Genomic DNA, 26738 nt, shown 5'->3' with positions numbered 1-26738 from the left:
AAAAAAAGAAAGGACATATTGAGAGGCTAAAAAGGACATGGATGAATTTTAAAGATAGGCTAGGCAAAATAAACCTGCATAAAAATATATAATATATGATCTCTCTCTCTTTCTCTCTGTATGTATATATGTATATGTATATGTGTGTGTGAGAGAGAGAGGGGAGAGAGGAGGGAGAGGGAGAGTCCCTGAAATAGTCAAAACCATGCAAGCAGTAATCCATACAGTTGCAACGGAGGACATGTTGCTTTAGAGGTACCAGGAATGTAAAGTACCTGCTGATGAAACTTACAGGCCACCATAGATGACAGCTTCTAAAATGCTGGCCACTGTGTGCTACAGATAGCCAGGCTATGAGCTTGGAGCTTCTATGTCTGCTGGGATTCATACCACAGAGCCCTAGATACTGGACACAGAACTATGGGACCTTGCTTTGACTCCATCCTTTTTGTCTGTTGTGTATGTCTCCAAATGACAATGTTTACACTGGGCTGTTGTATTCTGGAAGTAGGTGGGGGCTTATAGCTAAAGCATCGTCCCCAGTCTCAGCGTTTAGATTTCAGAATCCTGCACCATGCAAAAGCTTTGGGATCTCTGAAGTTGGATGAAATGCAATTTGCATGAAGAGATGGTCGTGAGCTTTTGGAAGCCAAGTACAAAACTTGTGGTTCGACTCTCACTTGTCCTCTCCAGGCCCAGGTATTGTAATGTTCTCAAACATCACAATGGCTGTTTGAGAGGCTGTGTAATTTCAGGAAGTGCATCCTGGCTGGCAAATGCAGGGATGGGTCTGTGGAGCCCATTAAGCTGGCCCCAAGCTCCTGCTCTTATGTTCTTCCCGATCTACTGAGATGTATTGAGCCACTGCCTACATATTCCCACCACTGGGAGCTAAACTGATTTTTCCTCCCCATCACGGACTAAACCTTCTGAGACTGAGAGCCAAAAGAAATCACTCATTGCTTAAGCTGTGTTTTGTAAGGTATTGTGGTTCTGCGGAATCAACCCTCTATCCAGTGGGAACCAGAAGAGCTTATTCCAGTACCAGAGAAGCACCAGGTCCTAAAACTGTCTTTAGCACCTCCCCCTTTCTTTTGTTACTCATTTATAAAAGCGTTGCCTAATACCTATAGCATTGTATACAACCAGATGCTGTCTTAGGAATAGAAATGAGTCCAGAGTATTATCTTGCTTCATTTTTACATTTGCTCTCAGATATCCAATAGAAATGCAAACCTATAAGCTATGAGCTCTAATATACTTCTTTCTAAGGTATAAATGTGCTATCATAGGTAGTGAAAAGTTCTAAACCGGATTATCACACACGAGAGTGGGGTCTGTGAAGGTGGGTAGATTGTGTGCATGAAATTAGCTGCTTGCAATGCAAGTAATTGGCTAGAGCCACATCAACCATGTCACGAAGTTATCTATCTACAAAGGTGTATCAACAAAGCTTTATCATCAAGCGACAGATCTTAGGCACAAGACTATTAAGTAGCAATGACACTATGAGGTCACAAATTTGGTTCTGGCTCCAAATTTGAATTTACACCACAATGTATGCCAGGTGTATCACAGGAGAAACCTTAGTGTGTGGAGGAAGATTCCAGGCCGTTTTCCCTCTGACTCCCTCCCGTGGGGAATCTTACAGAAGCTAGAAATGTGACTTGTCCCTTTTGTCACACACACAAAATGGGGTCTCAAAGGGATTCACTTCTGAATCAATTATCAGGAGAGTAACAAAGAAAGCTGCTCACATGGTGACTTTTGTCCCACTACCCCACCAGCCAACGTGTACCGATACACACGCAGACACAGACACACACACATATGTGTATATATATGTGCATATATATATATATATATATATGTGTGTGTGTGTGTGTGTGTGTGTGTGTGTGTGTGTGTATGGAGAACACAGATGCAAGCAGTAATGCAAATTCATCCCATAGGGCAGATCTGCATTTGAAACTGACCCTGTCATTGCCCTTTGAGGCACTTAGCATGATATTTGCTGAGGTCTTGCTTGCCTTCTGCCCTCCTGGATAGCTGAATAACTCTTCAGTTCACAAAGATATAACACATCCCGCGTCTCTGACTACCTTTCCTTCAGAGGCGAGTCTTTGTCCCGAATCGTTTCTCTTGTTTGCTTTGTATGTAAAGAGATGCCTTCATGCACCAGGATGAAAAGATAGTCCTCAGAGTCACAGGGCAGGTCACTTTCTTGTCTCTGACCATCTAAATTTCCAGCTTTCAAACAGTTGTAATTAGCAGCAGCAACACCCATCCGTTCAATCAGTGTTTGGTAGAAAACTTGGGACCCGTGAACCTACTTCACGTGCTTGGCATGCAGAGCGCAAAGCTCTAACTTCCTGCTGACCTCCTTTGCTTTTTAGACTATAGATCTCGGGCATCATTCTTTCCCTCACCCTTACAAACTTTACAAAACTGCACCATCTAAAATTGCAGTTTTTAACACAAAAATGATTTTGAAAACCAGCCATGGTGTAGCACATCTGTAATCCTAACACTTGAGGGGCTGAGTCAGGAGGATTGCTAATTTGAGGGCAGCTAGGGCTACATAGAGGAGGGAGGGACAGACAGAGAGAGGGAGACAGAGAGAGACAGAGACAGAGAGACAGAGAGAGTCAGAGACAGAGAGAGTCAGAGACAGAGAGAAACAGAGACAGAGACAGAGAGAGTCAGAGACAGAGAGAAACAGAGACAGAGACAGAGAGAAACAGAGACAGAGACAGAGACAGAGAGAGTCAGAGACAGAGAGAAACAGAGACAGAGACAGAGAAAGTCAGAGACAGAGAGACAAAGAGAGAAACAGAGACAGAGAAAGGCAGAGCAAGTCAGAAACAGAAAGACAGAGATAGACAAGGAGAGACAGATACAGAGAGACAGAGATAGAGAGACAGAGAGACAAAGAGACAGAGATAGAAAGAGAGAGACACACAGAGAAACAGAGAAAAGTTTATTTTGTAAACATAAAAGATGAGTTTTCTAGGCACTGACTTCACTGTATCTCTCCTTTTGAAGTGTCACACATCACGAAGCTTTACTCAGTAATAATTGCCACCTTTCTTCCCAGTCCCCACCTATCCTCGATTGACAAAAATGATACTGTTAATAATAACCTAAACCTCACTCCAAGCAACTGTAGGCGCTTTGAATTGCATTAACAATATGAATACATCAACCCTGCAAGCAAGGGAAGGGACAATACTCTGCTGCTGAAGGCCGAGTTTTCACACCATGACTTGCACAAACAAAAAATAAAATAGCTGAGTCAGACCGAGCAAGGAAGTCCTTGAGGTGGGCAAGCTTCTGATTTGGTGTTCGTTAGACATTTGTCAGATATCCCCTCAAGGATAGTCAGCATTTAGTGTTTAAAATCTGGTCTCCATTGACAGTGCCTCCACTGGGCAAGTAAGATTTATCAGGTGACTCCTGGGCATAAATCACGTTGCTAGAAGCTTAGAGAGGCTCCCTGAATTGAGTTTTGCAGGTGAGTTTCTGTTGATGGCATACAGAAGGAGCTAACTGCTGGTGCCCGGAATCTCACCGCCGGTGCCTGGAATCTCAGATTCCTGGCAGCCCATTGGCCACTTCAGGAATGCCACGTGACAAAGATGTTCTTTGAAGGAAGGGGCCGGCGGGCGGCACAGCGATGCCCACACTTCGTGGTTTTCGGTTGTGAGTGCCTCATCTGCCCAGAAAGCTGTGCACGATGATTGAGCCCTTCTTAGGCACCTGGAAACTCGTCTCCAGCGAAAACTTCGAGAATTATGTGAAAGAACTGGGTGAGAGACAACATCTCGGGAGTCGGGTTTTGGTGGCAAGAGGCTTTTGTACCTCACGATGAAGTTTTAAATGATTTTCTTTTAGTGACCTTGAGCTGTACGCGTATGAGATGAAGTCTATAGGTCTGCTTATTATTAATATTTATTTTAATGATAATAACTAATAATTAACATTAAAAACTATGAACTTGGCTTAAGGCTCACTCTCTGAGTTTATGGGCTACGTGCTCCTACCAGGACCCCGGTGGAAGATCTGACGATGCTGAGCTGTTCAGATTTCTCCTTAGCAGGATCATTTCATCGAGCAACTTTTGTTCGACCCCAAAATTTGTGTAAATGAATTGTTGTAATTAATTTATGGATTGAATTTGTTTGGAGATTTACTTTAATTATAAATTTAGAAACACAAAAGCAACAAATAACATTTTCGACAGGGGTTCTCAACCTTCCTAACGCTGGGACCCCCTAATGCGGTTCCCCATGCTGTCATGGCCACCAAACATAATCGTGGCTATATCGTAACCATAATTTGTTATGAATCATAATGTGAATATCTGATTTGCAGAATATCTGATATTTGACCTCTGAAGGAGTTGCAGTCCACAAATTGAGAGCCACCAATTTGGAGTGTAGAATTTTCTAGACCGTTCACTCATGTATGACAACTATTTAATACGTGGTTTTGAAGGTTTTCCATTTGAGGGGAGAAATAAAATGACTTTTCTTTACTGACTGACCATCTCACCATTGGCGGTCTCGCAGAAGAATGGGTCTGTCTGGTGGACTTGAAGCTCTGCAGTCAACCATGAGCTATAACAAGCTATAACAAGCTACACCTCTCTGCGAATCCTGGAACAACAGTCAGTTTAGTTTTCATAATTGTTAACAACCTCTTTTATCAAAACAAACCGTAAGAAATGTAGATTTTCCCCCATTTTTACATTTTGCCTAGAATGACCAGTGATTGCTTACAATCATTAATATATTTACTTATTCTCAGCAGTGAAACAGTAATGCTTTCCCCTTTAATAAGTTAACATGATCATAAATATAATACTTGCCCTTCTCCCAAAGATAGCAGGAAGTAATAAAGAAATTTTCATATAGACAGATTTGTTTTGAATAAAAACTTGAGGGCGTATAAGAAACTTGGGGGTGGATGTAGCAGTGCAAACCTACAGTCTCAGTTGTTCCACGGATCTGTCGGGAAGACAGAGGGTTCAAGTCTGGCCTGGTTACATAGAGAGACCTGTATGAAAAAAATAGATATTATACATTTATATTTCTGTATATATATACATGCCTATATACATATATACACACATATATACATATATATATACACATTTATATTTTTATATCTGTAATATACATATACACACATATACATATATATACACACATTTATATTTGTGTATCTATACATGCATATATATGCACACATACATACATACATACATACACACACACACACACACACACACACACACACACACACACACATAAACATGGAGGGGGAAAGGAATGGGAGTAGTTTAAACATACAGCCAGAATGGCACTGTGTTGACTAGGAGCTGGAAGCAAGGGGGAAGAGCAAATGAAACCTTACACTGCTCTGGGGCCCTTCAAAGCCTTTTGTGCTTTCTTCCAAAGCAAGGGTGAGGAGGGCTCAAGTCATCCACATTTTACTATGCAGACTCAAAAGAGAGCGGAGCTGTCAAGTGTCAAGGCTGGAGCCCAGATTTTGACCACCTCACTCTTCCTCGAGAGCCACAGATCTGTTTTCCTATAGGGAGAAGCATATTTCCTACATGCTGCATCCACAGCAGGAGTGGGCAGGAGACTTCTCTATGCATTCAGAGAGAAACGTCAGCATCTATCTCCCTACTGTGAATGGTAACATTGACAAAGTCCCCAGAGCACCAAGGCCTGTACTGTCTTTGCAAGTTTCCACAAGGCTAGGCGCAAGCACTCGCTCCCTTGAAAGCCATCCTGCAAATCCACACTTCACATTAAGCACAGAAGTTGGAGAAAGTGAATTTGGCTTCTCAAGATAGCAAAATTACTAGTTGTACCTTGGCTTGTTCTAGAGATTACAGAAAACATCAAAGAAGACGTCGCGGCTGGACGTGGTAGGCAGTTCGCATCTGCAAATCTGAGCAGAGTCAGGAGGACCTTGACCTCAAGGCTGGCCTGGGGCTACATAATAAGAACTTGTCTGGGAAGAAATAAGGCTGTGTGTTAGTTAGGAAGCATTCTTTAAGAGCCGGTGTCCAAATGGTGCTTGACATATCTTCCTAAATGGGTGAATAAGGCGTGTTTTTTCTTTGTCCCCCAGGAGTGGAATGTGAACCCCGGAAAGTTGAATGTTTAATAAAGCCAAGTGTTAGTATTAGTTTCAATGGGGAAAGGATGGACATCCAAGCAGGAAGTGCATCTAGGAACACGGAGATCTCCTTCAGGTTAGGGGAAGAATTTGAAGAGACCACTGCTGACAACCGCAAAGTGAAGGTTAGTTGGAACTCTTTCTGTGTCCAACCACTGAGGAAAATAGGTGGCTAGGTATGGTTCGTTCAGTCTATTTTATTGGTTCAATTTAATTCAGTTCATTTACTGCTAATTCTGGTTGGGCTTGTTTAAAATCTGCACATACATAAAGTCAATCTTTTGCTAGTTATTCAGATAGCTTAATGGAGCTAAAATGCCCTTACTTTTTGTTGCTGCGGTTTGAGACAAGACCTTTCTACAGAGCCTAGGCTGGCCTGCAACTTAAGATTCTCTTAATAGTTACAATGAGCTAAAGTACATGTAAAACAAAATGTAACATGGAAATAGTTAAAGTTTTCTTGTTTTGTAAATATTTTTTTTGTTTTGTTTTGTTTTCTTTATTTCTTGGACTTCATAAAGTCTGTGAGTTGTTTCTGGGGGAGTGCAAGCCTCTGGGGTTAGCATCCCACTATCAGTGACTGCATATTATGTCTGTTCTTTTGTGACTGGGTTATCTCACTCAGGATGATATTCTCTAGATGCAGCCATTTTCTTAAGAATTTGGTTAAGTCATTGTTTCTGGTGGCTGAGTAGTATTCCATTGTGTATATGTACCACAATTTTTGTATCGATTCATCTTCTGAAGGACATCTGGGTTCCTTCCAGCTTCTGGCTAATAAATAGAGCCGCTATGAACATTGTGGTGCATATATCTTTGTAGTGTATTAAAGTGTCTCTGGGGTATATGCCCAGAAGTGGAATAGCTGGGTCTTCAGGTAGTACTATATCCAATTTTCTGAGGTATCGCCAGACAGATCTCCAGAGTGGTTGTATTAGCTTGCAACCCCACCAGTCAAACCTTGAAAAAAATCAAGCACTGACTAAAAAATATATTCATATAGTTTTATGTAAAAATTATGTTAAAATCTGAAAAAAAGTACTGACAAAAATGTATAATTTTAAGCAAAAAATGTTTAAAATCTGTACATTTATCTTTGCTTTGTAAAATAAAGTTGTTTTAAAAAAAAAAAAAGATTCCCTTGCTTCTCACCACCAAGTACCAGAGTTACAGATGTAAATCTAGCACATGGTACTCCTTCCTCACCTTCCCCCAACTTTTGTTACTGTATGGAAGATCATATAGGCTAGGACAATTATGAAGGTTAATTAAATAGCTTAGAAATTCTTGCCTCTGAGAACATGAATTTAGTCATCTCATGGGACTTCCAAAATGACTGCATTAAAACATAACAGGAATTGAGTTGAGCAGTGTGGAGGACAGGATTTCAGACTTGAAGTTAAAAGGTAGACATTTAGGGCGGTAATTGGTACAACGTGCTGGCTAACTCCTGGCTAACTCCTTCTAACCACTGTCTGCATTTATAGAGCCTTATAACTTTTGAAGGTGGATCAATGATTCAGGTCCAAAAATGGCTTGGCAAACAGACAACAATTAAAAGAAAAATTATGGATGGAAAAATGGTAGTGGTGAGTGTTCCCTATGTTTACATGTTTAAATATTTATATATATATATTGGAGCGACTGCCCACCCAGTTCATCTGTCTCTGTGGCTGAATCGAGGGCTTCTTCTGCAGAAAGACGAAAGAGCAGGTCTAACCTGAAAGCAGTCACATCTAACAGCTCTCTCCCTTCAGGAGTGCGCCATGAACAATGTTGTCAGCACTAGGATCTACGAAAGGGTGTAGCAGAAGGGGAAACACCAGCAAGAACTTGGCCACCACAGAGAACTTGCTGCTAAAGAAAATCAGCCCCAGGGACAGTGAGTTTAAAACGTCACCAGCGTAAAATTTTCTCAATAAAGGCACTAATTGAAATGTTGTGTTTTCTAGCTGTTTGATAATGAAGGTGATGATCTGCGCATCTTTTTGTTGTTGTTGTTGTTGTTGTTGTTGTTGTTGTTTATTTTGCTTTTTCCTTTTCTTTTTTTTATTGAAAAGCTTTATTTTAAGAAACAAAGATACATGTACATTTTTGCATAGAAGTATACAAATACAATATTTGAGGTTGTAATTAAGTATTTGTGGGTACATATACATACACATATGTATATATGTAACAATAATATAGGAAAAGAGGGTATTAGTTTGAGGGGATGGGAGAGAAACTGGGAGGGGTTGTAGGAAGGAAAGGTAGATGTGATACAGTTCTTTTTTAATTAAAATATATTCTTTTTTTTTCTTGAACTTGACACAGTCTGTGAGTTGTTTTTATGGTGTTCAAAGCTTTCTGGGGTTAGTATCCCATTATCAGTGACTGCATATTATGTCTGTTCTTTTGTGACTGGGTTATCTCACTCAGGATGATATTCTCTAGATGCAGCCATTTTCTTAAGAATTTGGTTAAGTCATTGTTTCTGATAGCTGAGTAGTACTCCATTGTGTAAATATACCACAATTTTGGTATCCATTCATCTACTGAAGGACAACTGGGTTCTTTCCAGCTTCTGGTTATTATAAATACAGTTGCAATGAACATTGTGGTGCATGTATCTATGATGTAAGTTGGAGCGTCTCTGGGATAAATGCCCAGAAGTGGAATAACTGGGTCTTCAGGTAGTACTATGTCCATTTTTCTGAGGAACTGCCAAACTGATTTCCAGAGTGGTTGTATTAGCTTGCAACCCCACCAAGAGTGGAGAAGTGTTCCTCTTTCTCCGCAGACTCGCCAGCATCTGCTGTCATCTGAGTTTGGGATCTTGGCCAATCTGACTGGTGTGAGGTGGAATCTCAGGGTTGTTTTGATTTGCATTTCCCTGAAGGCTAAGGATGTTGAGCACTTCCTTAGATGTTTCTCAGCCATTCCATATTCCTTGATTGAGAACTTTTTGTTTAAGTCTGTACCCCATTTTTTAATAGGGTTGTTTGATTCTCTGGTGTCTCGCTTTTTGAGTTCTTTGTATACCTTGGATATTAGGCCTCTATCTGATGTGGGGTTAGTAAATGTCTTTTCCCACTCTGTTGGCTGCCGTTTTGTTTTCTTGACAATGTCTTTAGCCTTACAGAAACTTTGCAATCTCATTAAGTCCCATTTGTTAATCTTTGACCTTAGAGCTCGAGCCATTGGTGTTCTGTTCAGAAAATTTTCTCCTGTACCTATGTGTTCTAAGGTTTTCCCTACTTTCTCATCTAATAGTTTCAGTGTACCTGGTTTAATGTGGAGATCTTCGATCCACTTGCACTTGAGCTTTGTACAAGGAGATGAGAAAGGGTCTATTTTCATTCTTCTGCATGTTGAGTGCCAGTTGGACCAGCACCATTTGTTGAATAGGCTGTCCTTTTTCCATTGAATGTTTACAGCTCCTTCGTCAAAAATCAGGTGACCATATACATGAGGGCTCATTTATGGATCTTCTATTCTATTCCATTGGTCCACATGCCTATTTCTGTACCAGTACCATGCAGTTTTCAGCACAATTGCCTTGTAATATAGCTTGAGGTCAGGGATAGTGATTCCTGCAGATGTTTTCTTGTTGTTGAGGATGGATTTCACTATTCTAGGTCTTTTGTTATTCCAGAAAAAATTGCACATTGCTTTTTCCAACTCAATGGAGAACTGGGTTGGAATTTTGATGGGGATTGCATTGAATCTGTAGATTGCTTTTGGTAAGATGGCCATTTTTAAAATGTTGATCCTTCCAATCCATGAGCATGGGAGATCTTTCCATTTTCTGAGATCTTCCCCGATTTCCTTCTTTAGAGGTTTGAAGTTCTTGTCATATAGGTCCATCACTTGCTTAGTTAGAGTCACACCAAGGTATTTCTTGGTTTTTGTGACTATTGTGAAGGGTATCTTTTCCCTAATTTCTTTCTCCACATATTTGTCCTTTGAATATAGGAAGGCTACTGATTTGTTTGAGCTAATTTTATATCCAGCCACTTTGCTGAACTTGTTTATCAGCTGTAGGAGTTTTCTGGTGAAATTTGTGGGGTCGCTTAAGTACACTATCATGTCATCTGAAAATAGTGATGTTTTTACTTCTTACTTTCCAAATTGTATCCCTTTGATTTCCTTTTGCTGTCTAATTGCTCTGGCCAGGACTTCCAGTACTATGTTGAATAGGTAGGTGGAGAGTGGGCAGCCTTGTCGAGTCCCTGGTTTTAGTGGGATTGCTTCAAGTTTCCCACCATTATGTTTGATGTTGGCTGTTGGTTTGCTGTATATTGCTTTTATTATGTTTAGGTATAGGCCTTTTATTCCTGTTCTTTCCACGACTTTTAACATGAAGGGGTGCTGAATTGTGTCAAATGCTTTCTCAGCATCTATTGAGACAACTATATGGGTTTTTTTTTTAGTTTGTTTATATGGTGGATTACATTGTTGCATTTCTGTATGTTAAACCATTTTTCCATCCCAGGGATGAAACCTACTTGATCATGGTGAATGATTGTTTTGATGTGTTCTTGGATTTGGTTTGCAAGGATTTTGTTGAGTATTTTTGCATCAATGTTCATAAGGGAGATTGGTCTGAGGTTCTCTTTTCTTGTAGGGTCTCTGTGTGGTTTAGGAACAAGGGTTATTATAGCCTCAAAAAATCAGTTAGGTAGAATTCCATCTGATTCTATTTTGTGGAATAGTTTGGAGAGTATTGGTATTGTGTCGTCAATAAATGTCTGATAAAATTATACACTGAACCCATCTGGACCTGGGCTTTTTTTGGTTGGGAGGCTTTTGATGACTGCCTCTATTTCTTTAGGTGTTATGGGATTATTTAGGTGATTTCCTGGTCTGATTCAACTTTAGTATCTTCTGTCTGTCTAGGAATTTATCCATTTCCTCCAGGTTTTCTATCTTTGTTGAGTATAGGCTTTGGTAGTGGGATCTGATGATTTCTTGAATTTTCTCAGTTTCAGTTGTTATTTCTCCACTTTCCTTTCTGATTTTGTTAATTTGGATACTCTCTCTATGCTGTCTAGTTAGTCTAGCTAAGGGTTTATCAATCTTGTTAATTTTCTCATAGAACCAGCTCTTGGTTTTGTTGTTTCTTTCAATGGTTCTTTTTGCTTCTATTTTGTCTATTTCTGCCCTAAGTTTGATTATTTCTTGCTGTCCACTCCTCTTGGGTGTATATGCTTCCTTTTATTCTAGAGCTTTCAGCTGTGCTGTCAAGTTGCTGATGTATGCTCTCTCCCGTTTCTTTTTGGAAGCACTCAGAGCTATGAGTTTTTCTCTTAGTACTGCTTTCATTGAATCCCATAGGTTTGGGTATGTTGTGTTTTCATTTTCACTGAATTCTAGAAAATTCTTAATTTCTTTCTTTATTTCTTCTTTGACCCTGCTATCAATTAATAGTGCATTGTTTAGTTTCCATGTGTATGTGGGCTTTTTGTTGTCTTTGTTGCTGTTAAAGACCAGCCTTAGACCATGGCGATCTGAGAGGATGCATGGGAGTATTTCAATCTTCTTATATCTATTGAGGCTCATTTTGTGACCGATTATGTGGTCAATTTTTGAGAAGGTGCCATAAGGTGCTGAGAAGAAGGTGAATTCTTTTGTTTTAGGATGATATATTCTGTAGATATCTATTAATTCCAGTTGGTTCATAACCTCTATTAGTTTTACTGTGTCCTTGTTCAGTTTCTGTTTCTATGATCTGTCCATTGGTGAGAGTGGGGTATTGAGGTCTCCCACTATTATTGTGTGGGGCGCAATATATTTGTTGAGCTTTAGTAGGGTTTCTTTTATGAATATCGGTGCTTTTGTATTTGGAGCATATATGTTAAGGATTGAGAGTTCCTCCTGACAAATTTCCCCTGTAATGAGTAAAAAGTGTCCTTCCTTATCTTTTTTGATAACTTTTGGTTGAAAATCTACTTTATTCGATATTAGAATGGCCACTCCAGCTTGCTTCTTGGGGGCCATTTGCTTGGAAGTTTTTTTTCCTCAACCTTTTACTCTGAGATAGTGTCTGTCTTTGTCTCTGAGAAGAGTTTCCGGTATGCAGCAAAATGCTGGGTTTTGTTTATGTATCCAGTCTGATAGCCTATGTCTTTTTATTGGGGAATTGAGTCCTTTTATGTTAACAGATATCAAGGAATAGTACTTGCTGTTTCTTGCTATTTCTGCTTTTGGAGGTTGAATTGTGCCTGTATGTCTTTCTTCGTTTGGTTTTCTTGCTTGGGAGTTTTCTTGTTTTTACTAAGATGTAGTTCCCCTCATTGTATTGGGTTTTCCCCATTATAATTCGTTGTAGTGCTGGGTTTGTGGTCAGATATTGTGTAAGTTTAGTTTTGTCTTGGAATATCTTAGTCTCTCCATCTATGGTGATTGATAGTTTTGCTGGGTATAGCAGCTTTGGCTGGCACCTGTGCTCTCTTAAGGAGTGCATGATGTCTGTCCAGGATCTTCTAGCTTTCATAGTCTCTATTGAGAAATCGGGTGTGATTCTGATTGGTCTGCCTTTATATGTCACCTGGTCTTTTTTCCTTACTGCGTTTAATATTTTTTCTTTGCTTTGGGCACTTGGTGTTTTGACTATTATGTGTCGGAAGGAATTTCTTTTCTTTTCCAATCTATTTGGAGTTTGGTAGGCTTGTTTTATGCTCATGGTCATCTCATTCTTAAGGGTACGGAAGATTTATTCTACGATGTTTTTGAAGATATTTACTGTGCCTCTTAGTTGATATTCTTCGCCCTCTTCTATTCCTATTATCCTTAGGTTTGGTCTTCTCATTGTGTCCTGGATCTCCTGGACATTTTGGATTAGGAGCTTTTTGGTTTTTGCATCTTCTCTGACTGTTTTTTCTATGTTTTCAATGTTGTCTTCAGCCCCCAGAGATTCTCTCTTCCATCTCTTGAAGTCTATTGGTAATGCTTGCCTCTGTAACTCCTGATTTCTTTTTTAGGTTTTCTATCTGTCGGATTGTCTCTTTTAGTGTTTTCTTTATTTTGTCTATTTCAGTTTTAAATTCCTTCTTTCATTCTTTCATCTCTTTGGTTCTGTTTTCCTTTAATTCTTTGAGTGTTTTTCTTGTTTCTTCTTTAAAAGCTTCTAATTCTTTATGCTTTTCCTCACGTTCTTGCTTTAGGATCTCTATCATCATCTTGAGGTATGATTTCAGGTCTGCATCTTCTTCTTCTGGAGTGTTTGATATTCTGCTGTTTGCTGTGTTGGGAGAGCTGGGTACTGGTGTTGCCAGGTTTTCTTGGTCTCCCTGGGGCACGTTTTTTCCCTTTCCTCTTGCCATCTTGTTGTCAGTCTTGTGTGGATGCCGGGTTACTGGTTCCCTGAACTGAGCTGAGGTGGGGAGGGGGACTGGCGAACCGCTCTTTTCTTGAGCTCTGCAGAGATCTCTCTGCACCCAGGCTGGTCGGAAAGACTCCTCGCCAGTCCCGTGTCCCTGGATCACCGCTGGACCACCGCTGGCTCACCTGGTCTGCGCATCTTTTCTCCTCCTATGTAGAAAAGTCTATCAGCAAGCCAGTTCCAGCGAGGAAGGGTTTTTATCAGCTCACAGTTCCAAAGGGGAAGCACCGTTCTTGCTCATGATGGCAAAGGCGTGGCAGAACTGTGGAGCCAGCCTAGTAGTCAGGAACCAGAGAGAGCTCACGTATCCCCACCCAGGAAGGCTCAGGGCCAGGGCAGGAAGTGGAGCTAGACTACAAAACCTCCAAATTTGCCTGTAGTGATATGCTTCCTCCAGAAAGACTCCTGTCTTAAAACTTCCATAGCGTTCCCAAATTGAATCCCTATCAGGGAAAGCAAGTGTTCAAATGCTTGTCTGTAGGGAACATTTCATACTCAAATCACTGCAAGAGTGGTCTCTGAATTAGTAAGACAAGAAGTTTGTTTGGGCGGTGGTGGCACATGCCTTTAATCCTAGCATTCAGGAAGCAGAGGCAGGCGGATCTCTGAGTTTGAGGGCAGCCCGGTCATTCCAGGATAGACAGAGAAATCCTGCCTTGAAAAACAAAACAACACAAACCAAAAAATAAATAAATAAATAAATAAATAAATAAATAAAATAAAAAAATAAAAAAACCAAACAAATAAAAAATAGACTTTATTTTCTTCCTAAATGTTCAAAGAAGAAATTGTGAGAGCCGGCCTAAGCTATGTCCTGCCCCTTTACTCCAGGGTTCCAGCTGTCTTTGATTACACTATTCTGTCTGTTGTGTTTTCACAAGGGAATCCCCAAGTCCTCTAATGGTACTATGAGCCCTGGGCATTGACAACAGCCTCTGCGCAACCATAGCCATGGACCCAGGCACAGTCTTCAGTGACAGTCAGGGCTGGGATCTCCCCATGACCCCCAGGGGTGGGGCTGTCCATTCACGACAGGCTTTTCTCTCCACCCTCCAGTCTCCAGTTCCATCTCTCTCTCTCTATTGTTTGAGCTGTTCCACTTCTTTCTCCCCCATCTGACCACCACAGACTCGCACATTGCGGCGGCTCCTGCTATAGGCTACCCATGTGGGTAGCGTGGCCATCCTAAGTCCACACTGTGTGACTCGATGACCACCTGGTGTCTATGGTCCGCTGTGTGCCAGAGGGCAGGTCTGTGGGTGTCATGGTGATCCACAGGTCTTTGTCTTCCTCTTTCCTTGCTGTGCTGTGTGGTGGTAGGCAGGGTTCTAAGTGTCTATGTGCCATGGGGCGTCTTCCCCGCTCCCGCACGGAGTCACATGGCAGAACTCAGGTCTCCGTCTTCAGCCGTTGATGGCTTCCACCACTTCCTTTTATCCCACACGGAGACGGTTGCCTTCCTCAGGGTCAGTGAGCAGAATGGTGACCTGAAACGCAGCATCTCGTTTCTCGGGCTTCTCCTTCCCGGATGACAACGCGATCCTAGCATGAAGAGCAGGAATAATGTCACCGGGGAACAGTGGGCAGAAGTCAGAGCAGGTCAGGTCTCAGCAACGGTAGATTAGAGCACTGGACCTAAGGAACTCACAAGAAGCTTCCTTTGGGGGTAACATTTTTGTGTACCGTGTGGCGATTGTTTCTGTACTAGAAGAGAGCTTTGGTGTTGTAATTCTTTTTTTTAAAAAAAATTATTTATTTACTTTACATCCCAATATTAGCCTCTCCCTCCTCCCAGTACCCCTCACAAGATACTCTTCCTCCCCCCCCCCAACCCTCCCCCTCTGGGACCACCTAGGGAAACAGGATTCACAGATTGAGGGACATACCCCACTTCAATGGTTGGGAGAAACACATGAAGACCAAACTGAACTTCTGCTACATATGTGCAGGGTGTTGGGGGTGGGAGGTCTAGGTCTAGCCTGTGTAAGCTCTTTCGTTAGAGGTTTGGTCTCTGGAACTCCCCAAACGTTGAGGTTAGTTGACTCTGTTGATCTTTCTGTGGAGTCCCTGTCCTTTTTGGGTCTTTCAGTCCTTCTCCCCACCATCTCCTCTACAAGACTCGCTGAGCTTCATCTAATGCTTGGCTGCGAGTCTCTGTGTTTATTGGCTGCTCAGTGGAGCACGCTCATCACCAATATCATATTATGTAAACGCACTTCCTCCTTCATCTTTCAGTTGGTGTAATAAAGATCTGAAGGCCAATAGGTGAGTCAGAAAAGGAAGGCAGGACTTCAGGCAGAGACAGAGACTCTGGAAGGAGATCTGAGTTGGGAGAATTCTCCAGGGATGTGAGAAGGAATAGATGAATCTGGACTGAGAGTTGGCAGGCCCATAAAAGTCATGTTATAGTTTCCTATGAAGAAAATAAACAGGGAAGCTGGATTTTGCTTTATTTTGTAAAACAGTACAAATTTCAGAGGAATTCTATTAAAATAACCTATCAACACATAAGTTACAAGTAACCTCATCAAAGTAGTCTTTCTTGCTCCATTCAAACCAATAACAATCTATCTATCTACAATAACAATCAATCTTTTTTACAGATGATAGAATTGAACCCAGCTCCCACCCATGTGGTAAGCCATAAACATAGATTAATGTTCACTCTAAATTCAGGGTCCCATTATATATTTACATTAAGAAATGATACCCCATTGCAGAGAGTGGTGGTTCACATCTTTAATTCCAACACTCAGGAGGTAGAAGTAGGTGAGGTGGTGGATTTCTGCAATCTTAAGGCAAGCCTGTTCTACATACTGAGTTACGTACTGGCCAGAGCTACACAGTGAAACCACATACTGAAACCAAGCAAATGGAAGAACGAAAAAAAAAAAAAAAAAGAAACTTTATGGGAGAGGAGGGCTGGAGTGATGAATCAGGGTTAAGAGCATTTAGTTGTCCCTCCAGAGGACCTGGGCTCTGTTGCCCACATTCTGGCTCACATCCACCTGTTACTACAATTCCAAAGGGATATGAGGCCCTCTTCTGAAATCCAAGGATACAAGCGGTGCACAAACACACTTTTAGGCAAAATATCCAAGCACAAAAAACAAAAACAAAGCAACAATTAAAAATACAGAAGAGTGGTATCAGGGACTGGAACACATGTGGCCCAGTGGGTCTAAGTGTAAGAACCTGAGCTCAGCCTCTAGAACCTGCATATCAGGTCTGGGTGCACTGGTGATGCGATAGTCCCAGCGCTGGAGAGGCAGAGACAGGAGGAAGCCTGCAGCTAGCCAGCTTAGCCTAACCAGTGAGTTCCAGGCCAGTGAGAGACCCGACTTCAAAAATGATGGCTCCACTTGAAGTTGTCATTGGGCCACCACACTCACACAGATGCCCCCATGAGAGTTCCTCTGCACACACACACACACACACACACACACACACACACACACACAGAGAGAGAGAGAGAGAGACAGAGACAGAGACAGAGAGAGACAGAGAGGCAGAGAGACAGAGACAGAGAGAGACAGAGAGACAGAGAAAGAGAGAGACAGACAGACAGAGACAGAGGTAGAGAAACAGACAGAGACAGACAGAGAGACAGAAAGAGACAGAAACAGACAGACAGAGACATAGAGGAGAGAGACAGACAGAAGCAGAGAGACAGACAGACAGAGACAAAGGGACAGAGAGACAGAGAGACAGAGAGAAGAGAGGGGCATGATATGAGGATTCTGTGTTCAAAAATGTGAAGCCACTCATGGAGCTGATGTCTTCTGGCATGGAGGACCCTGAAGGACCCTGAAAGACAAAACATCGTTCAGCCCCAAAGGGAAGGTATCTGGAATCTCCGAGTGACCTCATGGAGCAAAGCTGTCTGGATCCCTTCTGTGGATGGGCGTTCACCAAGACTGGAACTTCAGTTGAGCTGCTGAAATCCTGACGCTGGCCGCTGCAGCTACTATAATTCCGATTTCATACAGCCCAAGAGGCTTCATTTTCACAGAAAATCAACAACCGTGCACCTGCACTGCTCTCCAGACTTAGCCAGACTGCAAGAACTACACATTTAGCTTTAGCCACTGGAGGAAATGCAGACTGGGCTGACTGGACCTAATTTCAACTATTTACACTTGAAGGTCATATATGCAAACTATGTCCTCACAGCCTTGAGACACCTCAGTGTCTGAAAACAAAATTTTAAGACTCAATCAAGAAAATAAAGGAGGAAGCAGGCACATGCCTGGGCAATACATGATTAAATTATCTGAATTTTGATTTTATGAAATCTCTCTCTTCTCTCCCTCTTTCCCTTTCTTCTCTCTCTCTCTCCCCTTTCCCCCCTACCCTCTCTCTTTTTCCCCTCCTCCTCTCCCTCTCTCTCTCCCCCTTTCTCTCTCTCTCTCTCTCTCTCTCTCTCTCTCTCTCTCTCTCTCTCTCTCCTCTCTCTCTCTCTCTCTCTCACACACACACACACACACTTTCCAGTATGTTTTGCAAGCGAATAGTTTTAAAGAGATCCTTTTCTCCTATCAGCACTATGGCCAAGCTGCATCCTAAAAATGTCTTCTACAGCATTTTGTGCCAATCCCAGAAAGGTCAGCCTTCATGAATGTATTTAGAAAATGTTAACATCATTTCCTTCACAAGAGCAAAGACAAAGGAGGCAGCTTAGCTGTGGGACGTGCAGCTGATGCTGGAATGGCCTGGGAAGAGGCTGGAATGTAGAAGCCCCTCCCTGTATTTTATTTGTCCCCAGCGAGGACCTTCAATTCTCAGCTCTTCCACTAGAAATAATGAAATGACATCTTACACTTTGGAGAAGATCCAGGGTGCTTTAGATTCTAGCAAAGAACAAAGCTAATTGCATTATTGGGAGAGCCCACAGCTCTTTCTTTCCTGTTTTTATTACCATCCCATTAAAGTACAGTTATTAGCTACCTTGGGACAGCATGAATTCAGTTATCACCATAGTAACCAAAAGATTCTGCACTGGTACCTGAGGAAGCTACAAGGTATGGTTTGCATTAAGAAAGCAATTATAATCTCAGCATTCTTAAACTTCAAGAATTATTTATTTGAAGGAAGAAAGAGAAAGGAAGATTTGGATGTTTGGCTCCATGATGAGGCCCTGGAAGAACATGATGCCTAACCTAGCTGCCTATTCTCTGAAGGCTAATGAATCACATTATTGCTCATAATACATCCAAGAGCCTAAAAGAATTAGGGCTTCAGAAGTGATTCTGTGGGGGAAATGGCTCCCATGCATGAGTCAGGACTTGAGTTTGAATCTCCAGCTAGAGACGAAAGCTGACACTTGTGACCCCAGACTTCCTACGGCAAGATAGCAAGTGGAGACAAGAAAATCCCAGGCAGCTCACTGGACAGGTTCTCAAAGGAGACAGGAAGCAAGGACTGGCAATCAAAGTCCTCTCAGCTCCACACATGCTCTCATCCATACACAAGAATACACACACACACACACACACACACACACACCATACTCAAAGATTTTAAAAACAAAACTCTATCAAGCACTTTCTGGTAGGGCTGGCCACAGTCACCTGGCTCTTCCACGGTATTCTCATGATCCCCATCTGCTAACCGCCTTGGATAGCTAGTCACTTTCTACCACAGATCCCTGGATGTTATATAGCTGTCCCCCCCCCCATTACAGTATTAGACTCATGAAGGCAGGAGCCAACGATGCACCGCTAACACCCCAACAGTGCTGCATTGGATATAAATGTGTTAGATACAAATGCACTATCATGGCAAGGAAACATGCCACCCTATAGAAAACCATGACTACTCTTTCTGTTCATTTGTGGAACAATAATTTCGCATCCAAAATGAGTGTCTGTAATGCAGCCAGAAAATAGGACATACATTCAAAAGTATTACTTGTGTCAAGAATTAGCATGAGCAATCAACTGTTGAAAGGAAAAGGATCTCATTCATAGTATAGCAAAACTATCTACTTTCCTAAAATGTAGTTTAAGTCTGAGCATCCAAATCCAGTTATGATTGTTTCTGGTCACTGTCCTTCATCTTCTGTCCAGGGCATTTATTATGAGTCTTCCAATGCCTCAAGCTGTCTTCAGTTCAGATTCCCCCATGGCTTCCATTTGTATCTTTGACCTGTACATTGCCCCCAGAATCTCATCTTGATCCAAGTTCATCCAGCCAACCTTGGCAGTCAAATACAATTGGTGAGTTGCCTACAAGAGATTATTTTCTTGATCTAAAATTGCATCAGTGTTGTAAATGTTCTACTATGGCAGTACTATGAATGGGCTTTGACCATCATTTGACCATTGATTCATTATATGGCTTATTACTCATTCATTATTCTTGTGCTCAACTAAGGGACTGTAGGTTGATGTCAAGGTGATACATGTTTGGACAGTAGAGAGTGGGGCAGGGGGGAGTCTGGAAAAGTGGAAGAGGAGGAGAGAAGCGGGGATTGGAGAGGAAGGAAGATGGAAGCAGGCATGGCTGTTTCTCTTGGTGCATCTCTAGATGGATAAGGTTGTTATGGTTATTTCTAAGGGTTTTTATGGGTCTATTTATCTTAGCTAGGTGGGAAGTTTATATCTTTGTCCACTGGTTGTAAGCTTATTGTGCAGAGAGTTTGTGGATTGAGAATTTAACATATAAACCTGTTTGATAAGTTAATTATTGTGGAGTCATGATTTTACCAGGCCCATGGAACGAGATGTGTGGGTACCAAGCTTGGGAACTAACCACTTAGTGAATTGTGCTCTGGGTCTGCACTGGAGTGGCTATTGGCTTGGAGTGAAACTGTGGGGATTGGGAGGTGGTAAAAACAGAGCAGATGCAACAAGGAACCATTGAAATCCACACAGATTTTCTCTTGTAATCTGCCTGAAAACTTAGCTCTGGTAGGGTGGTGTGAAAACCTTCACTGACTTGTGCAGGAAGAAAAAACTACAAATTGACTATTGTACTTCTTAATAGAATAAGGATAACAGAAGCTTTGGAGGTCTTCTGGGTACCATCATTTTCATAAAGCTTTGGAGAAAATATCATATTCATTGCTCAATGAGTTCGTTCTTGTTTAAGAAGACATTAGAGTCTCACTGTGTATCCTAAGGGTCTTGAATTTGAGATCTTCCTGCCTTAACCTTCCACAATGGCCCCATTAATCACTGTTATTATTATTATTCTAATTCGGTGGGTTTGGGAGCAGATGGTTTGCTAAGAAATTCTCCTGTTCACTATCAGGACCCATGTTGAGTTAACCAGACACTGGTAGTAGAAGATGAGATATGGCTCATGGCATGCAGCTCTTCATTTCTCAGCCAGTGTGAAGCCAAACCAGCAAACCACACGACTGTGATGGTGACAGTCCAGTATTGGAGGCCTGAACCTTTGAAGCCAAGGATTCTATGGGTTAGAAGTGACCCAGTTGTAGAGTATTCACATCCATGGCTGTGGGCGCTGGTAACTGATATACCAAAAATGTAAAATCTGGTGATATTAGTCTTCACTCAGCCAGAATTAGTGCTAGTGTAGAAAACCTGTCAGGAAGGCATGGCAGCTGTCCAGCCATTCCTAGGAGCAACATGTATGTATAAACTCAATTGACATTTGCTCCCCCTGGTCAAAGACTGGGACTCCCATATGCCACCTGGTTTACTTGACTGTCACTTTTGATATTGAAAAGAGAGAGAGACTATGACTAAAAAGTCATGGGGATATCAGGATCTTTGATTGTCAGTCAGGGTCTGTGTGTGTTCATGTGAGTGTATGCATGTTTGTGTGAATATGTTTGTGTGTACATGTAGGTGTACTTGTATGTATGCACACATTGTATGTTTGTGTATGTATATATGTGTGTGAGTGAGCACACATGTTTATGTGTGAATGTATGTGTTTGTGCACTCGTGCATATATATGTGTGTACATGTATATGCACATGTGTATGCTTGTGTGTGTGTGTGTGTGTATGTGTGTGTGTTGAGAGATGCTAGTCCAGGGTCTAGCACTGGGGAACAAAGCTATTTTATAAGTCTGGAATTTTGTTTTAGTTTTGAAATAAGTTGTCTAATTTCAAGATGCAGTTTTCGTCATTGTCAAGCTGAACATAGCAATCTTACATGTCTCTCGTGGGGCTGAGGGGATGAAACCAGGCAGTCTGAACTAAGCATATTTCATGGGACCGTCCTACACTGAGCTCTCAGAATTCATTAGGATTATTTTGTAGGGAACCATCTCCCTATAAATCTGTGGATTTTTATTAAATGCTTCAAATTTAAGGTTGTCATAGAAACTAAGAATTATTATCCTCAGGTTTGCTTTTAAAGAGAGATAAAATCTTACCCACGGTCAGAGGGCAAGCTACAGCACTGCTTCTCATCCTGACATGAATACAGCTCCTGTGCTCTGCAACGACAGACTGACTTTCTTGTCTGCCTACTCCGCCTGCCCAGAATATGTAAGCTATGCCAAGCCTCCCTCACCTCTGAATGTGTCCTCAAACTGCGAGGCTCCATTCTCCTCCCACAGCATACTTGAGACTCTTATTACAATACTCCCAGGCTGTCCCCCCTTTTAAGAATTTTGTGACAACCTCTATCTAACCACCCCAAAAAGTAAAAACCTAGATAGAAAACCACTGAAGAGAATTCTTAAAACTTGTAATCAAGATGCTCCAGCAAGTATACAAACAGCACAAATTGGGCTTGTCTCTTTTTCTCCTCCTCCTCTGCCTCCTTCTTCTTGGTGAGGGTGGTCATAAGGATGGGGAACAGACCTGGGATGACTGGAAATGGGTGTGATCAGAGTGTATATGAATTTCCCATATAATCAACAAAAACAATATGAAAAAAAGAACTCTTAACTGTGCAGAATCAGAATTAAAAGTCAGTAAGATACCTACATACATGATCATATATAGAAGGACTTAAACATGCCCATCAATGTGATATGAACCAAAAAACATCTGGAAGGTTCAAACAATACTTTCAGTTATTTTCATGGTTTTGGAAACACAGGGACATTGTGTGGTGGTTTCTTTCACCCATGCATAGGCAGCTTATGATTTAAGAACCATTCATCATTCAGTCGAGTCACTGCCTTTCTTCATTGGGTCTCAGCGAGAGTCACATGCTTTGAGTTCCTTTGAAAAGAACTGTGCAAGATCTCAGCATCCCACAGGCAACTGCTGCATCCCAGTAGGAACTCTACTGAACTCTCTCATCCATCACAATGAGCAACAAATTCCTAGGCACCTGGAAACTTGTCTCCAGTGAGCACTTCGATGACTACATGAAAGCTCTAGGTGAGAAATGGCCCATGGCAAATGTCCCTTTATAGACAGATGCACAGGTGTTTTTTCCAATGTTTTTCCCCCAAGAGTCTGGGGAATGTTGCATGGTCTGAGTGCAGTCTTCTGTCCCATTCATAAAATTTACTTCCACTTCATTGGCAATAAATTGTTAGAACTTAAATGAAGCTTTTTAAATGCATGGAATTTGAAGGCAGTGCCACAGGTTTGTCATTGGAAATTTGTGGGGGCAGAAATATTATTAGAGCTTGAACCAATCCATATTATGGCATTTTCTGAAAGCTTGTTTAATAGAAGTTTATGTGGTCCTAAGATTATGAGTTGAATACTAGGGAACTGCAGTTTAAAATTTTAATTTTTATCCAGAGTAAAAATTCTTTGTCTCTCTCTCTCTCTCTGTTTTGAGTCTGTCCAAAACTAAGTAATCATTTAAGTGTGTGAACCTTGGCAGATGGCACATTTCCTACATGAGGACGCTTGGAACCTGGGGAGGTTGTTGATATCAAAAGAACTGGTTGGCTGCTGTGAGTTCAAATTTCATCCAGCACCATCTGCCCGACCTCGTGCTGAGCAGGGACTACAGGCAGAAGAATGGGGTGCGATTCTATCAAAGATATGAGGGGGATTGTTCTGTATATTTATAGCTCCTTATTGACAGAGAAATATTATAAAAAGGTATGTGTGGAGGGGAGACAGTCGTGCTGAAAGCAGCTATAATGTTTGTAAATGCAACATCAAATGTCTCTAATGCTTTATACAAATCTAAAATGACTTATTTTACAGCGAGGGTACCACTGGACAAAGTAGACAAACCAAACCTTTGCAGCTGTGTAGTTGTGTGCTGTAAGGCCTGTAGACATCACTGCTGTTACAGTACACTAAAATGCACCTGTCAAAACATGCCCGGTGGGAAGAACAAAACAGACCAAACTGTCTACCCCACTCTTCTGCCTGTAGTCCCTGCTCAGCACGAGGACGGGCAGGTGGTGCTGGATGAAATTTGAACTCACAGCAGCCAACCAGTTCTTTTGATATCAACAACCTCCCCAGGTTCCAAGCGTCCTCATGTAGGAAATGTGCCATCTGCCAAGGTTCACACACTTAAATGATTACTTAGTTACGGACAGACCCAAAGCAGAAGAGAGAGAGAGAGAGAGAGAGAGAGAGAGAGAGAGAGAGAGAGAGAGAGAGAGAGAGAGAGAGAAAGAATTTGTGGTTTGGATAAAGGTTAAAATTTTTAAATTGCAGTTTCTTAGTATGCATTTTCTCTCGTGGTTGGAACTTGGAAGGAAGCCCTTGGTAAGAAGTCCTACCAACTCCTCCTTGTAGGTACCACCGAATAAAGACCATGAAACTGGTGGGCATAAACTGTGTCTTTCTGACATCTGCCTTACCCAACACAATCTGACATCACCTTGCTTTTCAGGTGTGGGGTTAGCCAACAGAAAACTGGGAAATTTGGCCAGGCCCAGTGTGGTCATCAGCAAGAAGGGGGATTATATCACCATTAGAACAGAAAGTGCCTTTAAAAATACAGAGATCTCCTTCAAGTTGGGCCAGGAGTTTGAAGAAACCACAGCTGACAACAGAAAAACCAAGGTAATCAGTAATATTTTTTCCCTAAAAGTTGGTCCAGTGGACCACTGAAAGCCAGGATTATTCCTTCTGGGAGTTGGCAGCTTGGGGAATAGATGTGACTTGTTGAGACATCTGTCTGGGAAACTGAGGTAAGCCAAGTGCATGAACTTGTTTTTGTAGAGCATCGTGACACTGGAGAGAGGCTCCCTGAAGCAAGTGCAGAAGTGGGATGGTAAAGAGACAACCATAAAGAGAAAGCTGCTGGATGGGAAAATGGTAGTGGTAAGAACATTCCCAGGTCTCAAGGCAGCAATAATGCCGTACACATGCGCTGACTGTGTTTATTTTAAAAATGCCCCTTGTTCTTTAGAATATGAATGGAGAATAATACCATGAATAAAGTCAGGGGTTAGTGCTTGAGTGAAAAACTGTTTATAAAAAGTTCTCCTGTTTGAGTCCTACAAGTGTTAGGTCAAGATTTTTAAGCGCTAACATCTAAACAATAAAGTTATTGAAAATATGGATGAATGTCATTTGTTTAAATTTACAGCCAGAAAAGTAAGTCTATATGTCAAAAATAAAATAGAACCCCAGCATGCTCAATGATAGAATACTGTAGTAAAAGCACTTTGTTTTCAGGACTCCACAGGAACTTACCCCAAACTATGCCAAAACCACAATCTAAGCTCTGAGCTCTGGATACCTTTTAGTTAGCAGATCAGGATGAGGAAAAGGAGTCCACCAGATGGGCTCTAAGGGAATTTTAAGGCTGTGGGTCTGTGCTCACTAATGAACACACACACACACACACACACACACACACACACACTGAATATACTCACAATCCTCTAGTGTTTTGAGCATTTCTTTTAATGTGCACAGAGTTTTAGCTCTTGCTTCACATTAGACAGACAGGGGTCAGTTCCAACATGAGATTCCCATTATAGATCAACCAAGCCAAATCTCTCAGAAAATTTATTTGTCTGCTCTTTGGGTAAGGCAAATGTGACAGACATTTTATATTAGTCACTATTCTCCTTGTGACCAAAACCAGCTGAAAAGCATCTTCAGAGAGAACTCATTTTATGTAGTTAAGGGGTTAGTGTTGATTACAGCACGGAAGACATGATAACAGGCGCGTGAGGTGGTGCACATCAGGAAGCAAAGAAAATGGACACCGGTGTCTAGCCACTGCCTCTGCCCTAGTCTAAAGCCACAGTCCCTGGACGGGTGGCACGTCTCTACTTTAGCACATGTCAGGTCTTCAGGTCTCCCCACCTCGATTAACCTGACACAGACTGTCCCTCATAGACATGATCGAAGGCTTGATTTGTCTTTGTGGTGGATGATTCCAACTCCCACAAAGCTAAAAACCAACATTAAGCATTATAACTGTGACAATTTTAATTGAATTTAAATGCATCAAAACTGTGTATAAAAACTGCTGCTTGATTATGTATAATAACACAGATCATCTTTAAAGGTTTTTTTCCCTTAAGTTCCAATGTTGTAATTGTGAACTACCAGGAAGCTGGTGTCTAGATATTTCATTCCTTCCTAAATGTAATCTTGTGAGTTCATTGTGAACTGTTATATTATCCCAAATGTCCTGTTCTCTGACTTGTATTTTAAATAGCCAATCTCCTCTTTTAAGGAATGCAGAATGAAGGGTGTGGTCTGCACCAGAATTTATGAGAAGGTCTGAGAAAATCATTGGATCATCCAAATGGTGTTTGCTCATCTGAGACTGGAAATCATTCAGCAAGTCCTGAATTCTCTGCAGCTGGTTTGTTTGGTTTCTTCTGCACTTGCCATAATATGTTTTTATAGCAAACGTTAATTTAGACATTTTCCATTTTCATCCATGTCTTTGCCATGTTCTTCCTTCTGTATTGACCAGACCAAAGACATTCCATAAAAAAAATCACTGTTGCGAAGTGACAGCCTAAGAGGTGCTCATTCCGGTTTAAATCATGATACACAAAGTAAGCAAATGCTAAAAGTAGGTATGAGCTTTGTTCTGGGTAGAGATAATTGTCTCCTGGGGCCTGGGCATTTAGGAGGCAGGGAAATCATAAAGAAAACAAAACAGGAAGATGAGCTGCTTTAAACTGGGTTGGGTGGGGGAAGTTCCTGGTTTCAGCCAACAGGAGCAGCCTTCATTCTACTTAGGCCAAAGTTTTGTAATGCACAGACAATGTCATGCACCACTATTACAGCCACTGAGTGTATGGGTTCTAGATAGAGGAAGTAGGTCACTGGGTCACTGGGCCACTGGGC

The 26738-nt window shown here is 41.6% G+C and overlaps 2 protein-coding genes across 2 annotated transcripts; both read left to right on the top strand.

The window, feature by feature from the left end:
* Positions 1–3736: 3736 nt before the first annotated feature.
* On the top strand, positions 3737–8003 carry LOC308430229 (fatty acid-binding protein 9; the record flags this gene model as incomplete). Its single annotated transcript, XM_080929373.1, has 4 exons — positions 3737–3809; positions 6148–6320; positions 7683–7784; positions 7953–8003. 4 exons carry the CDS (start codon positions 3737–3739, stop codon positions 8001–8003), a joined length of 399 nt encoding a protein of 132 aa, XP_080785499.1.
* A 14751-nt stretch (positions 8004–22754) lies between these two features.
* LOC308430228 (myelin P2 protein) lies at positions 22755–26345 on the top strand. Its single transcript, XM_080929372.1, has 4 exons — positions 22755–22874; positions 24307–24479; positions 24639–24740; positions 26113–26345. The coding sequence occupies exons 1-4, from the start codon at positions 22802–22804 to the stop codon at positions 26161–26163; spliced, it is 399 nt and encodes a 132-aa protein (XP_080785498.1). The 5' UTR covers positions 22755–22801; the 3' UTR covers positions 26164–26345.
* Positions 26346–26738: the final 393 nt, after the last annotated feature.

Source organism: Micromys minutus (assembly GCF_963924665.1).
Source record: "Micromys minutus genome assembly, chromosome: 15".
Lineage (NCBI taxonomy): Eukaryota > Metazoa > Chordata > Mammalia > Rodentia > Muridae > Micromys > Micromys minutus.
Note: the sequence above shows the minus strand (reverse complement) of the source record. Positions and strands in the feature narration are given on the sequence as shown.